Here is a 16133-nt window from a genome sequence, read left to right on the forward strand (position 1 = left end):
CATAATTTGGATTTGTATGATAAATTGACGGTATGAATCTCAGAACCATTGGAACACATTCATAGTTGAGGATGACTTCAAGTTCGTATCAACAAACGGATTGAACGCAGTGAGAATTCCTGTTGGTTGGTGGATAGCAAGCAATCCAACGCCCAAGCCCTACGTTGAGGGATCATTGCAAGCGTTGGACAACGCCTTCTTGTGGGCTAAGTATGTATACTTACATCCAAACATATCTGCCACTTAATCATTGAGAGCTTTTTATTGTTATTTAGTTGTGTCATGTGTGTGTGTTTTTTTCATGGCCATGCGTAAAAAATTGCAATTAGAAATCAAGACAGCAGATTGGGCAGGCCCACTAGGTAAAGGTCAATCAAATAGTTAATATAACCAAAAAAAAAAACTGTAGTGTTTTGATTAGCCCCAAACTACATTCAACCACAAAGACAAGATATGAAAACCCAACCCAACTGATACAGCCTCATTTATTAAAAAAAGAAGAAGAAATGAAAACATTATATTTTTATTAATCATGATATGCACTTTGAAATGGATTCTTAAAACATAGAACCTATTAAAATTTTGGATGTGACACTTTGTTTTATATGTAAACCAATTGTGTAATACTGAATCCTTTGTAGTTTTAGAGTGTGACACAAAATCTCTATGTGATATTGTTTTTTTTTTTTTTTTTAATAAATTTTTTTATAGGTGATATCGTTTTATATGGATATATTATCACATGAGCAACTCACCATATATGATAACAAATTGTACGTTTTTAGACTCCTTAAAACACAAATTGTTTAATCTAGTTATTTATCCAAGTGATTACTTAAATAAATCATTCAGATTTGAGTTAACACAATCAAATCATATCATGTAAAGCAGTGCAGAAATATAAAGAACACACGATATGATAACCTAGGAAAACCAAACTGGTAAAAAACTTGGGGACGATTTAACCTAGCTATCCTTAAGGTAAAACAGATCCACTATGAAAGAATTGAATTTTGTACAATAAGACTTAGACCACTAACATCTTATTGCTACCTCGAGTAGAAAACTTACTACCACGACCACGTGACAGCTTCGAGCCCACGGATTACTTCTTTCCTTGATCCACTGCAACCACAAGTGCTCCCACTTGTGACTTCGAAACTCCACTCAAAGGTTTCAGATCTTCTTTAAATTCTTTATGCAGCAACTGAAGCGATCACCAAGTTCTTGACATGAATCTTGATCTTGATAACTCTAAGTGTGTATGAAGGTAAATACCTCTAGATCTCACAAGAGATTCAACACACAGTATATCAAAGACTTCTAAAACATAGCTAGGGTTTTTCCTTTTATACTTGGAGTAAAACATAAAACCCTACACGTCAAACTAGGCTTGGGCTGAGTTGGAAAATTTTGCAGAAAATTAATCTGTACAAGATTCGATCGATCGAACCTAATTTTTGATCGATTGAGCCTTGCAGATTTAGACCAATAAATCCTGCAATTACTCGATTCCAACTTTACAAATAAACACACTTTGAGCAGCCTAAATCTAGACTCTAAGTTTTAATCATGGTTTGCCAACACATTACAAATTGAAGTTTTAATACATTTAGTTCATAAAGTCTTAGAACCTAACACAAATGTTTAACAATTTACACATAAAATAATTTAATATGATCTTAACTCTCAAACCCACCTCAAAGGAATACTTTAACTCTCTGCTACTTAATAAACCAAGAACCAACATCCTTAATAACCTGGGACAATGTTCACGAAGCTTGAAAATTCACTCTCTCATATTTTAAGTTAGAGTAATTTTACCACATGGTGTTTACAAATTGATATATCATCATTCACAAAAATATAGTAATTCAAAATTTTATTTATTATGTCGTTGAAATATTGCCACATTAATTTGTAAAGTTTATGTGGTAAGATTTGTAGTATATATCTTTGCATTTTCCTATAAATTTTTCTAACTTAGCCGCTAGACAATGACACCTAAAGTTCTACTCTCTCTCTCTCAAGATTCAAGACAATTAAACTCTAAACCACTAAACTTGTGTTCAATACTGTTGTGCTTGTAGGAAATATGGCGTGAAGATTATAATTGATCTTCATGCAGCGCCTGGTTCTCAAAATGGTTGGGAACACAGCTCTTCTAGAGACGGCTCTCAAGAATGGGGCAAAACAGATGAAAATATTCAACAAACAGTTGATGTCATAGAATTCCTAACTGCAAGGTACATAATATGAAACCATTTATACCATATTATATGTCACCCATGTATTCTAAGTTCTAACATATAACAATATATAGCTAAGTTTATGTCACTAGCTATAAGTCTATAATGGACTCGATATTTGTGACACATATAGGTATGCAAAGAACCCAAGCCTTTATGCAGTTGAACTCATCAATGAACCTCGAGCACCAGGAGCGTCACAAGAGAGCCTAAACAAGTACTACAAGGCTGGTTATGAAGCCGTGCGCAAGCACTCCAATGCTTATGTGGTGTTGTCTAACCGGTTAGGACCGGCCGACCCGAGGGAGTTCTTGTCTCTTGCTAGTGGCTTCATGAGATCAGTCATAGATGTCCATTATTACAACCTCTTCTCCAGCGAATTTGACAGCATGACTGTTCAGCAGAACATTGATTTCGTTCACACCAACAGGGCCTCGCGGTTGAATCATGTCACAACATCAAATGGACCCCGTATTTTGATTGGTATGTCTAAATAATAACCATTCCATTAATAAAATGCCATCTTTTCTATTTTCTTCAACCCCAAATCAAAATCAAGGAATTCTAAAATATTTAACACCATAAAACAAAAACGAAAAAAAATCTAAACTACTTGTCAATGGATTAATATGAACTAGCCGTTGTTTGCAGGCGAATGGGTAGCCGAGTGGAAAGTTAAGGGAGCAACAAAAGAAGAATACCAAAAATTTGCTAAGGCCCAACTAGATGTTTATGGGCGAGCAACATTTGGATGGGCTTATTGGGCTCTTAAAAATGTCAATAACCATTGGAGTTTGGAGTGGATGATCAAGAATGGCTATATCAAACTTTAGTTTAGAATTAAGGTGGTTATTGTACTTCCAATTTGCTGCTTTTTTTTTTCAAAAAACACTTCGATCAAATAAATAAATAAATACTTCCTTTTTAACCAAATGAAAAGACTTCCATATTTTTTTAAAACCATGGTATCTGAATTTGCAATGTGGTTTCATAGCTCTTTATCATTTTATTTAACTTTTTTTATTGCAATATCATTGGACTAAGACATTAACTTAACTGATTTAGGTTTAGTTTCAAAATTTTAGAGTTGACTTTAGATCCTCTACCTTATTTTTTTGTTCCCTCAACTTAGATTTCCTCTTTAATACATGTGCACTAGTTTCTCTCCTTCGAATGTAACCAAACCATAATAATTGACTTTTTTTTTTCCATCTTTCCATTAATAGGGGCTACCCTTTATTGAATATGTTAGCTTCTTAAATAAACTTTTTTTAATAGACTTCCTATTTTTTTTTTAGGTCACGTCTTCTTCAATAATTTGTTGATTTATTCCTCGTGTAAAGAGCAAACCCTCTAAGGTCCAATTCACTTACCATATATGATTAAAAACCATTAGTATCTATTGATAGTTAGTAAAATACGATACGCATTTGATAGGGTAAGTATACGGACGGATATTATTTGACATTTAAAAAAAAAATGTCTAAAAAATTCGGCATAAAAATACATAAACGGTGAAGGTATGTGTGTAGTATGAGTATAATATATTTGTTTTTAAAATTTACATATTAAAAATAAGGAAATATATACCATATATTTAGAGTAATATATGCTATCTTTACAATATATACGGAAATATATATGCTCTTGAAAGTTCAAAAACGTGTACAAAACACCTTTGAACGTTTAGACCCCCAAATTACAACTTAACCAATACAAGCAATATGTCAAACAACTAGTGTGCGGAAACTTAACACATGCTATAATACGAAATTGGTTAAAGACTATCTAAGCCATAACAAAATAAAACCACAACAGATAATAAAAAGGCAAAGATAGAGAGGAAGGAAGATGCAAACACAAAGACAACACGCGATGTGTTATCGAATAGGAAACCGAAGTTCTCGGCGAAAAACCTCTCCGCCGCCCTCCAAGCGGTAAACAATCCACTAGAAAATACAGTTGGGATACAAGGACAGCAATAGACCCTCCAAGCTTAATCTACCCAGTGCACCTAAGCCCTCCAAGCTTCTTGCTCCAACGAGGTTGCGCCGAACCTTTTTCTTTTCTAGCTTCCCGGATTTCGCTACTAGACCGTAGCATCAACCAATGAAGATTGGTTCCTTCCTAATTGCTTCCCAGAAATCCAAACAACTGTCTCACAGTGATGATGATGGTGAGAACCAGGTTTGGTATAATGCCTCTCAAGGATTTGACAATGGAGAGGAAGAGAGTTGAGGAATTTGAAGAGACTCTAAGGTAGAGATTGTGGGTGAAACAATCTGGTTTTTCTTTAGGGTTTCTCTCTCAAAATTCTTTCTGGAAGCTCTCTTTCAATCGTGGGTAAAAGGGGTATTTATACTGGAGTGGGAGAGGAATGTGAAACGTCAGGTTTTACAAAACAGGGGTGGCTCGCGGCTTGACTAAGTCGCGAGATCCAGTCGCGAGTTAACCGTATGGCCAGTTGTCTTGTTTTGTCCTGTAGTGCTCCAGCTAGCATGACTGTTCATCTTCCAGCATGCTTGGCACGTGTGCTGCTTCTGGCGGCTTGCAGCTGCGAGTCACCCGCGAGTCTCTGTTTTCTTGCACATTCTTGAGCAAACTTCACTCTATCTCACTCACTACCCTTACAACAAACCCACCTAAATACAGGGTTACTAAATGCTGAATTACAAGCAAATTTGACATGGAATAAAGCCAATTAGATGGTTGAATAAATTCAACCTTACAATCTCCCCCTTTGGCTATTCCGTGACAAAACCCTAAAACAAACTCTAGACTTAACATGTGAGTTGGGAACAGTTGAACAAAACTCACTCACACCTAACTCTAGAAGCTGTGAAGCACTTGAATCATATGAACATAATACTCCTGAAACACAACAATACACCATGATCATTGTAAGCAGAAAATTATAAATGCATATGAAACAGGCAATATGTGATCAAGGAAAGATGGAGTTAATAAACAAACCATGGCTTGATCAACCAAGTGAACACCACAAGGTAGTGATCACAGTGCTCATTCACACTTGGAATGAACACAAGGACATACAATTAACAAGCACAAGGCAAGACACTTGTATGCTCAACACTCAACCAATGCATAACACACAAGGCATATGCATCTAGGAACAATCCTACAAGGGCACAAGAGTGACAGTACATAAACCAAAATGCAGAACATTTAGATTGAAGTACTGATTTCAACATAGCATAAAGGCTGCATTAAGCAAGGTACATACCATAAAGCCTACAAACTATGCATAAAACATTAACCCTAAAAGCTTACAAAAGCACATGGGTACAAACCACAAAAACATCCTGAATAACATCATCAAAATATATTAAAGATTAAACCAAGAGTATAGGTTAAGAGTTAGAAATAGCTATACACCAAAACACAGTGTATCAAAACCATAAAAACACTAAAAGTACCAAAAACATAAATATATATAAACAAAGCCTCTGATTTTGACAACTCCCCCTCAACTCATTACTCCCTCTTAAGAGCTGCTTTTCTGCTTCTCAATCATCAATGACATTATCAACAGAAAGAAACTTCTCCCCCTTTCTGATAGGAATGGCCAAAGGGTCACTGTTCAGGCTGAGTGGTGAAGCTGTCAAGTTTTGCAGACAAGACATAAATCTGGTCCTGCATGGCTCTCATCCGCTCAGAGTGCTCAGTCTGGGCTTCCCTGATCCCATCAAGTCTTTCTAGAATGATTTGGAAAGCATCTGGAGGTGTATCTTAAGAAGTTGAAGCTCTAGACCTTTTGCCACTCCTCCTGGGTGTTGAGGTTGATGCATGCCCTGCTGCCTCTGCTTCAGTCTCCATTGGGACACCCTCTCCTTCATCACCTTCATCTTCTTCCCCTGGAAGCCTAACACTTATCCTTTTGCAGGTAAGCTTGTTAATTGCAGAGGGTGTGGACATGGGACTGATGTCTTGAGGGATTGGAACACCCTTCCTTCTAAAAATCCTCATTAGCAAACTGGGAAAGATCAATTTAGGCCTAGAGGTTGTTCTTGTCTCATCCACAATGGTGTCATATATGTGGGAACTTATGTCTATGAAATTCTTTTCTTTGAGATCCATCAGAAAAACTACTCTAGCACAATTGATTGTAGTCAATTTCTTAATGGCATAGAGGTTAAACATCATGATTATTGTTAGACACCTCATGTCCACTGGAAAGGCAGTGGTATTCAAACATTTCCCTTCTCTCTGTCCACCTATCCTTTGTTGAACTGTTTCAATAGAAACACTCCTATCCTTGTAATTGATAAATTCCTCATCTTCTAATCCTTCAAGTCCTAGTACATCATCTATGACATGTGCATCCAAAATGAATTCTTTACCTCTAACCCAGCAACTTAACTCATTCTCCTTTATCACAGCATTTGAGTAAAATTCCCTAATCAGGGGTTCACACACAACAGGGAAATCACTCAGAAGCTTTTCCCATCCTCTTCCTTCAAAACAGCTGGGGATAAAGGTTTGTCTTAAGTCCTCCAAATCTACAAATCTTTCTTGAATAATTCCTGCATTCAAGAAGTTATCCTTGTATCTCTCAAAGTGATGAACTGACCTAAACAGTTTAGAATCCATTTTCACTCTTTTGTCAGCCTTCTTTGCAGTAGATTTCTTCTTCGGAGGTGAGGGAGCCATCTGTGAACAATTAGAAAAGGCCACAACAGCATAGAACAATATATGTGCAGAACCAGCCAGTACCATGTAATTAACAAAGAGATATCATCCATACAAATGAACTTTGAACACTTAAACAATAAGCTACTTAGATCAATCACATGGATAAACCAAGTCTAAGATAGGAAACACATATAAAAGCAACAGATATAGAAACTATCCTAAAGGCAGATATATGTCAATGAGACAGATAATGAAAAATGATATGGCTCATAAACAGCATTGTGAAGCTCACATATGCTCCTAAAAGATTTACACAATAGAGCATGCATATTTAGCACAGTAAAACTCACAGCCACAAAAGGAACAATTTGAAACAACTCAACAACTCAAAGTTCAGATAAAATAGAAGAATCACTTAGCTAAGCACAGGATGAAGAGCAATAAGGAAACAACTAAGATCAAATCAAATTCTAGCAGCAGCATTCGCAAGCTAAGCATGAACAAGGAGCAAAATCCGAAACACAAACCCATTTCTAAATCACAAACATATGCGAAAAATCAAAGGGAAAAGCACAAAATCAAGTAGAAAAGAGTGCAAAACTGAAAACCCATACCTGTGACTTGAAGATTTTGAGCTACAAGAATGCAACAATGGAGATTGGAAATGGGAGCACGGAGTGTTTGGGAGGGAGATAGTTTAGAGAGAAGATGAACAGTCACAAAAGTTCGAGGGAAAACTGAAAAGAGGTTTAAAAACTGCTCCTGTTTCTGCAAAACACGCGTTTTTCGCGACTTGATTAAGTCGCCACACAGTCCCCAGCTCAAGCCGCCAAAGCACTCAAGAACAAAAAATTTGAAAAATTTTTCTAAGTGTTTTTCGCGACTGGAAGGTCTACCCGCGAGTGAGTCGCGAGCTGAGCCGCGAAAATCTCTGAGTGAACCTCGCGAACAAGTTGCCAAAAATGACCAGCGAAGATGCGACTGAGGCTCGCGACTTGACATACCCGCGACTGAGCCGCCAAAACAGGGCAAAACTGGATTTTTGAAATTTTCAGATTTTTTAAACAAAATACTTTCCAAAAACACCTAAAACACTCAAAAATCTTTTTGTGCTTGAATTAACAAAGATTGAGTATGTGAAAACACATTTCATCAAGTACAATCACACAAATGAATATGACATTTATTGAACATAAACTTGTGTGTTGTGTGTGGATATCAACAATGAGATAGTCCTTTGTCTAATGTGAAGCTTCAATGATCGATTCAACCAAGGCATACACCATTAGCACTAGATCATGTGACCTATCTCAATTATAGAAATATGTATATATGACCTCCCACAACACTTGATAACAAGACTTGGAGCTTTACATTTTACTCCACTTTTAGTCATAGCATTTGATCTTTTCGATCTTTTGAAGCAATCACCTCTCATTGTGAGAGTGATATTTGACATTTCACTTTAATGATCAAGCCTTTGGCTTTTTATTCACTTTAATATAAGGTCGCTTACCCTTTTTCCTAGTCGAATACTAGAATGTGCGACAGGCTTTTGCAGCTCAATATCTCTTTTCATTTGGAGATTTACATTTGGTGAGCTCTTTTTAGCAAAACAAAAAATAAAGAGTGGGAAGATATATAGACACAAGTCTATGCATGTCTCAAGATCAACATAACCATTCACTAATCATTCATGACAAGTTTGAAGATCTATTTACAATAATCACATAGATTTCAAGATTTTTCCCACAGTGATATAAGTGCATGAAAACAAGCAATGCTCGAAAATGCACGAAGCCATTAGCACAAAGGTACAAGACAAAACAAGTTTTGAGACAAAACTCAACAAAGTCAATCAAGCTTTTTGATTTTCTAATTTTTTATGTGATTTTTGGATTTTTGACACAAGAAACAAAAAGATTGATAAAACAAATTTAAAAAAAATTCACAAGTAGACAAGCAAACAACCAACATCAAAAACAGCAAGCAAACCGAACAACCAATGTCACAAAGCATAGGAAGTATTAATGCATGGACATGTTGTAATGCTTATGCATGAGTACCCTTTTTCACCCACACGTCACTTGCGTTTGGGGTGATTTCCTTATAGGATTGGGTACGGGAGTTAGGGCTTTCAAACCTTCGTGAGAAGCTTTCCAAGCAGTTGGTGAATGCACCAATCATCTTCATCACGTTCATCATTCCGGGATCTCCATTTTGATCTCTAGATTGATCACCTGCCCAAATTCTCCTATCATTTCTGGGTCCTCCTGACCTTTGAGGAGTTGCATTGTTCTTTGCTCTCAGCTTTTGGCAATTTGGTCGAGTATGCCCTTGAAGTCCGCAATAATGGCACACATAAGTTCCTTTAGGACCTCTTTGTGGTCGTGGTCGTGGACGTGACTTGGCACGAGATTCAGACCTGCCCACAGACTGATTATGGGGATTCAGCATTCGTTGGTTCACCACATTCTTCTTCTCCTCCACCTCGAGCTTCTCACCAGTAAGGTCAGCTACAACTGGATCTTTGGCCTTTACAAACTTCACTTCTTTAGTGACATTTCCAGATGAACTACTTCCTCCGGTATATCCCAATCCGAATTTGTCTGAAAAGCTCTTTTGAGATGATATAACATCATCTAGCTTCTTGGTGGTGACCCTCTCTATTTTAGCATTCGCTTGCACAACCTCATTCTCAAGAAATCTCACTTTTGTGTAAGTTTCGGACAACTCACCATTCAGTGTTTCTATCTCACATTTGGCCTCCCTATATCGAATTAGGAGACTTTTGTAGTCCTCCTCAGCCTTCTTCATTTTTCTCATAGCAGCCTTGGCCACCCTTGTGTACTCACCCGACTTCTCCAAGAGTGAGTTATAATTCTCTTGAAGATTTGCTGTGCTTTCATCTTCTTCAGCATCTGATTCTTCAACAATTCCTAGTGATTCATCATCACTATGTTCTCAAAGGTCTCGTACAAGCAGATTCAACTCATCTGAAGACTCAACATGAGCAATAGTCATAAAAGCTGAATAGTTCCCCTCTCCATCACAGCTCTCTTCAGATTCTGAGTTAGACGAATCCGAGTCACTCAAGGTCGTGGCATACACTTTACCTTTCGATTTCAAATAATTCGGACATTCCTTCTTAAAGTGTCCATGCCCGTTACATTCGAAACAAGTGACACCTTGTGTGGGTTGGGATTCTTTTCCATCTTTCTTTTTGAAATCCCTCTTCTCCCTTCCAGAACTTTGGAATTTTCTTTTATCATCAAATTTGCCATTATTTTTGAATTTCAAGAACTTTCTGAAATTTTTGACAAGGTAAGCTATATCTTTGTCAACCACATCTTCTCCCGATGAGTCTTGATCTTCCACCTTCTCATTAATGGTCTTTAGAGCAAGGGATTTACTCTTCCGTTGATTGGGCAGCGACATCTCATAAGTCTGCAGAGAACCAACCAGCTCCTGTACTTTGATGTCATCAAGATCCTTACTCTCTTCAATTGCTGTCACTTTAGCACGAAAACTTTCCGGCAATGATCGAAGGATCTTCCTTACAATCTTTGAGTCCTCCGTTTTCTCCCCCAAGTTGAACTTACTGACAACCACCTCATTTAGCTTTCCATAGAAAGAGTCAAAAGACTCATCCTCACTCATTTTGAGCTCCTCAAACCGAGTGGTCAGCATTTGTAACTTGGTGTCTTTCACTTTCTTCGTGCCTTCATAAGTGGTTTCCAGAATCTCCCATGCTTCTTTGGCAATGGTAATGTGAGAAATCCTGTGAAATTCATCTGGAGACACACCACAGAAAATAGCATTGAGTGCTTTACTGTTAGCATTAGATGCAGCAAGTGTTGCCTTATCCCATGAGGATTTGGCTGCCTCAGGTTTGGTCCAACCAATCTCAACAGCATCCCAAACGGATTCATCAATAGAACACAGAAAAGCTCTCATGCGAACCTTCCAAAAAGCATAATTACTACCATCAAAATATGGAGGTGCATTTAGGGATTGAGACCTATCCATCTCAAAAGGGAGTCAAGGATCACACAATGGTAATGAAACCAATAGCAGTGTACCCGCTCTGATACCAATTGAAAGTTCAAAAACGTGTACAAAACACTTTTGAACGTTTAGACCCCCAAATTACAACTTAACCAATACAAGCAATATGTCAAACAACTAGTGTGCGGAAACTTAACACATGCTATAATACGAAATTGGTTAAAGACTATCTAAGCCATAACAAAATAAAACCACAGCAGATAATAAAAAGGCAAAGATAGAAAGGAAGGAAGATGTAAACACAAAGACAACACGCGATGTGTTATCGAAGAGGAAACCGAAGTCCTCGGCGAAAAACCTCTCCGCCGCCCTCCAAGCGGTAAACAATCCACTAGAAAATACAGTTGGGATACAAGGACAGCAATAGACCCTCCAAGCCTAATCTACCCAGTGCACCTAAGCCCTCCAAGCTTCTTGCTCCAACGAGGTTGCGCCGAACCTTTTTCTTTTCTAGCTTCCCGGATTCCGCTACTAGACCGTAGCATCAACCAATGAAGATTGGTTCCTTCCTAATTGCTTCCCAGAAATCCAAACAATTGTCTCACAGTGATGATGATGGTGAGAACCAGGTTTGGTATAATGCCTCTCAAGGATTTGACAATGGAGAGGAAGAGAGTTGAGGAATTTGAAGAGACTCTAAGGTAGAGATTGTGGGTGAAACAATCTGGTTTTTCTTTAGGGTTTCTCTCTCAAAATTCTTTCTGGAAGCTCTCTTTCAAACGTGGGTAAAAGGGGTATTTATACTGGAGTGGGAAAGGAATGTGAAATGTCAGGTTTTACAAAACAGGGGTGGCTCACGGCTTGACCTCGCGGCTTGACTAAGTCGCGAGATCCAGTCGCGAGTTAACCGTATGGCCAGTTGTCTTGTTTTGTCCTGTAGTGCTCCAGCTAGCATGACTGTTCATCTTCCAGCATGCTTGGCACGTGTGCTGCTTCTGGCGGCTTGCAGCCGCGAGTCACCTGCGAGTCCCAGCCGCGAGTCTCTGTTTTCTTGCACACTCTTGAGCAAACTTCACTCTATCTCACTCACTACCCTTACAACAAACCCACCTAAATACAGGGTTACTAAATGCTGAATTACAAGCAAATTTGGCACGGAATAAAGCCAATTAGATGGTTGAATAAATTCAACCTTACAACTCTCATTTGAACCTACTACTTATATCACTTTTTTACCCATCATTAATAATTTAACACCTAAATTTATTGTAAAAATATTGCACGCATTATATAAATTCTTAACTCAATACAAAATTTAAAATTTTTGTCTTTTTCTTTTCTTTTATTTTTCTCTTTACTCACCTGCCAGTCGTTACTCTGATCATCTCATCCACTTTTAAAGTGCTTAGGAAACTATCAATTAATGATTCGTGACTATGTTGTATATCAGTATGATGTAGCTTGCCAAATCAAGGTCAATTATAAGATAATGATGGGGTCTTATCTAGAGCAGTGACCAATAATAATTTTGTACATTTTATCAAGCTATGTAAAATTCAAGTTCCAATTATTGGCTGCTAGTCATTACCAAATACTAGAGCTTGTTATATAAGCAATAGAGAGAAGTTTGTAAAAATGGTTTGGTAATAGTAACATATTTTACTATGAACTTGTGCAGGCGAAGTCAGAAGTACTGGTGATTGCAGATTTTGCAGGGAATAGTGAATGGGGAGACAATGATCCCTCAGTTCTTGTGATAAAAATTTCTGGAGAATTACAGAGTGAGTTTCAACTGACTAATGGTTATGGACCACAGAGAGCCCCACAAATTATGCGAGTAAGACTTAAGAGCTAATACGCACTAATGAATTGACACAATTATTGATTCCTTTTTGCCTTTATAGTTTACACATAGTATAAAAATGAAATGATGAAAAGAACCTTCACCTAAACAAATCTTCACTCCTGTAAGAATATTTTCCTTTTCTACTAGTCATAACTTTATCAACAATACTGCACACACACCTAATTTTTCACCTTTTTTTTTTTATTATATATAATATATTAATGTGATCAATTGTGAGTGGTCAATTAAAAATGGTAGGTTCCTTATAAAAAAAAAAGTAGATCCGTATAAACACGATTGGCAAAATATGACTATCACTTACTGTCAATCATATTAGCATATTGTAAAATTAGAATATATCTCTACCATTATTGTAATTTTATTAGTGCATCTTGTAATTGTGGTATAGTTAATCAAGGCTAAAAATAATTTATTGCAATTTACCATCAGATTATGGATCCATAAAGTTCACAACATCTTGTCAAAGTTACTCAAGTCATGTTATTGTTTGCACTTAATGAGTTCTCAAAGGTCACAAAAGATTCTTTGAATGAGTGGTACTGTTCAATCTCTCTCATATTGTCTATATATGTGTGTGGCTTAAAATTTTTTAATTGGTGTACAAGCAAATGAAGCAATACAATAATTCTTTGATAAGGGATACACTTTTCATCCACATCAAAGAAAAGCATTTTTCTTCGACACCAATGAATTCAAAAATTAATCAAATTAAAATTTTTTCTTTCACCAAGAAAACCTTAACTTATCAAGTAATAATAGGAATTTGAGGCATTTTCCAAACAAAAGTGATTTTACACCAATCATAACTTAGCAACTTAATATATTGTAAATGTTTACTAGTGGTATTGTAACTAAATGAGTTAATTCTCACCGGAATTTTCATAGAAAAAATTATATTAAAATTTCCACCAATTTTTTTTGTTTGAGAGGAAAAATTTCCATCAAATTCAAACACTATTCTACGGATAGAAATAGCGTGCCATTTAGAGCGCCTTTCACATTTCACCTTCAACTTTTTTTCCCTTCGTGGGAATGAATTTTAAATTTTAAATTGTAGATAATTATATTGTACCAGTCCAAGAGAAATGAATGGATCCAAAAGGCTGAATATCTGCTGCCATTATTTTTTCATGTCAATGTTTGCAAATCATATTAACCTTGTATATATTATCCTTGGATATTTCCACTAACTTACCTAGGAAGCATGTAAGTTGTTAAGTACACTCTTAGACATTAAAATTGAAATCTCAATGACGAAATGAATTAATGTCTATTTCAAAGTAAATAAAGAAAACTCTATCATGTTAGTTCAAACTTCAAAGACACTTGGGTAGTGTGTTTAATGGATTTGAAGGACGTGTTGTAAACTTGAAGGTCTCAAGTTCCATTCATTATATATCTTGATATATCTAAAATTCACACACTTAACATTATGCTACACCACATTCTATTACACAATGTATATAATTCAGATTTGTATGATAAATTGACGATATGAATTTCAGAACCATTGGAACACATACATAGTTGAGGATGACTACAAGTTCATATCAAGTAACGGATCGAACGCTGTGAGAATTCCTGTTGGTTGGTGGATAGCAAGCGATCCAACGCCCAATCCCTACGTTGAGGGATCATTGCATGCGATGGACAAAGCCTTCTTGTGGGCTAAGTATGTATATTTACATCCAAACATATCTGCCACTTAATCATTGAGAGCTTTTTATTATAATTTATTTTTGTGTGTGTATTTCATGGTCATGCATGAAAAATTGCAATTAGAATTCAAGACAGCAGATTAGGCAGGCCCACTAGGGAAAGGTCAATCAAATAGTTAATATAACCAAAAAAAAAAAAAAAATTGTAGTGTTTTAATTGGCCCTAAACTCCATTCAACCACAAAGAAAAGATATGAAAACCAACCTTAATTAACTGATACAGCCTCATTCTTTTATTATTATTATTATAAATAGAAAAGATATGAAAGCATTATATTTTTAAGGAGGATGTTCCACCACCTATTTTGGATGTTATCTTAGCCGACTTTGGCTGATGTTTTTAATAAGATGAAGATGGATTCTCAAAAAAAAATCATGATTTGCACTTTGTAATGGACATTTTGTGTAGAAGGGGGGGGGGGGGGGGGGGTGTGGGGAGGTGGGATCCACAAATTTTGAACGTAACACTTAATTCTGTAATATTGTTTTATATGTAAACTATTAATTGTATAACACTAAATATTTTGCAATTTTAAATCTCTATGTGATATTGTTTTATATGGATATATTTTATTGCGTGAGTAACTCACCATATATATTAATAAATGTTTAACAATTTACACATAAAATAATATTACAAAGAAGATAAGTATTAAATGTATTTAGGAAGAAGTTACAAGGGGAGTTTGTGTATCCCGACCTTGCCCCCTACTTTTTAAATTTTTTTTTTAAGTAGTTTGAAGAATGAGAGAAATGGATGATAACCATTTAATATGATCTTAACTCTCAAACTCACCTCAAAGGAATACTCTTAACTCTCCTCTACTTAATATACCAACGTCCTTAATAATTTGGGACAATGTTCACAAAGCTTGAAGATTCACTCTCTCATATTCTAATTGAGTTAGGGTAAAATTGGTGATACTACAAATTTTACCACATGATGTTTTTAAATTGATATGTTATTGATCACAAAAAAAGTAATTCAAATTTTTACTTATTCTGTTGTTGAATTATTACCATATTAATTTGTAAAGTTTAAGAAGTAAGATTTGTAGTATATGTATTTGTATTTTCCAATAAATTTTTCTAACTTAACACTAGACAAAGACTCCTAAAGTTATACCACCTCAAACCAACCTCTCTCTCTCTCTCTCTCTCTCTCTCTCTCTCTCTCTCTCTCTCTCTCTCTCTCTCTCTCTCTCTCTCTCTCTCTCTCTCTCTCTCTCTCTCTCTCTCTCTCTCTCTCAAGATTCAAGACAATTAAACTCTAAACCACTAAACTTGTGTTCAATACTGTTGTGCTTGTAGGAAATATGGGGTGAAGATTATAATTGACCTTCATGCAGCGCCCGACTCTCAAAATAGTTGGGGACACAGCTCTTCTAGAGATGGTTCTCAAGAATGGGGCAAAACAGATGAAAATATTCAACAAACAGTTTCTGTAATCAGTGCCGGCTGAACAGTGGAGCAAGAGAGGCGGTCGCCTAAGGCCCCAAGTAAAAAAAAGGCCCCCAAATTTTAACCAATAGGGTTATTTATAATCAATAAATAAAATAATTTTTTTTACGAGATGAAAAACAAATAAAAAATAGAGAAAAATGGAACATATTTTTTACAACACTTTTACAATTATGC

At 36.3% G+C, this 16133-nt stretch overlaps 2 protein-coding genes across 3 annotated transcripts in view; both read left to right on the top strand.

The window, feature by feature from the left end:
• LOC126708636 (probable glucan 1,3-beta-glucosidase A) overlaps positions 1-3209 on the top strand; it is a 28982-nt gene extending 25773 nt beyond the window's left edge. For both annotated transcript variants that reach the window (XM_050408467.1, XM_050408465.1), the window contains exons 5-8: positions 44-210; positions 2091-2246; positions 2383-2732; positions 2901-3209. In XM_050408467.1, coding sequence (XP_050264424.1) covers positions 44-210; positions 2091-2246; positions 2383-2732; positions 2901-3082 — 855 coding nt within the window. In that variant the 3' untranslated portion in view covers positions 3083-3209. The remainder of the gene's footprint in view (positions 1-43; positions 211-2090; positions 2247-2382; positions 2733-2900) is intronic.
• Positions 3210-12333: 9124 nt separating this feature from the next.
• LOC126708084 (probable glucan 1,3-beta-glucosidase A) lies at positions 12334-16062 on the top strand. The gene is made up of 4 exons (XM_050407906.1): positions 12334-12384; positions 12589-12747; positions 14283-14449; positions 15807-16062. The coding sequence occupies exons 1-4, from the start codon at positions 12334-12336 to the stop codon at positions 15955-15957; spliced, it is 528 nt and encodes a 175-aa protein (XP_050263863.1). The 3' UTR covers positions 15958-16062.
• The last annotated feature ends 71 nt before the right edge of the window (positions 16063-16133 follow it).

Source organism: Quercus robur, chromosome 12, assembly GCF_932294415.1.
Source record: "Quercus robur chromosome 12, dhQueRobu3.1, whole genome shotgun sequence".
NCBI classification, from domain to species: Eukaryota; Viridiplantae; Streptophyta; class Magnoliopsida; order Fagales; family Fagaceae; genus Quercus; species Quercus robur.

Excerpts from the sequence above, each read along its gene's own strand:
- LOC126708084 (XM_050407906.1), top strand. The coding sequence starts at position 12,334 with ATGATTCGTGACTATGTTGTATATCAGTATGATGTAGCTTGCCAAATC. Across the intron at positions 12,385-12,588 it reads ATGTAGCTTGCCAAATCAAG|GCGAAGTCAGAAGTACTGGT; the intron begins GTCAATTATAAG and ends GAACTTGTGCAG. Across the intron at positions 12,748-14,282 it reads GAGCCCCACAAATTATGCGA|AACCATTGGAACACATACAT; the intron begins GTAAGACTTAAG and ends TATGAATTTCAG.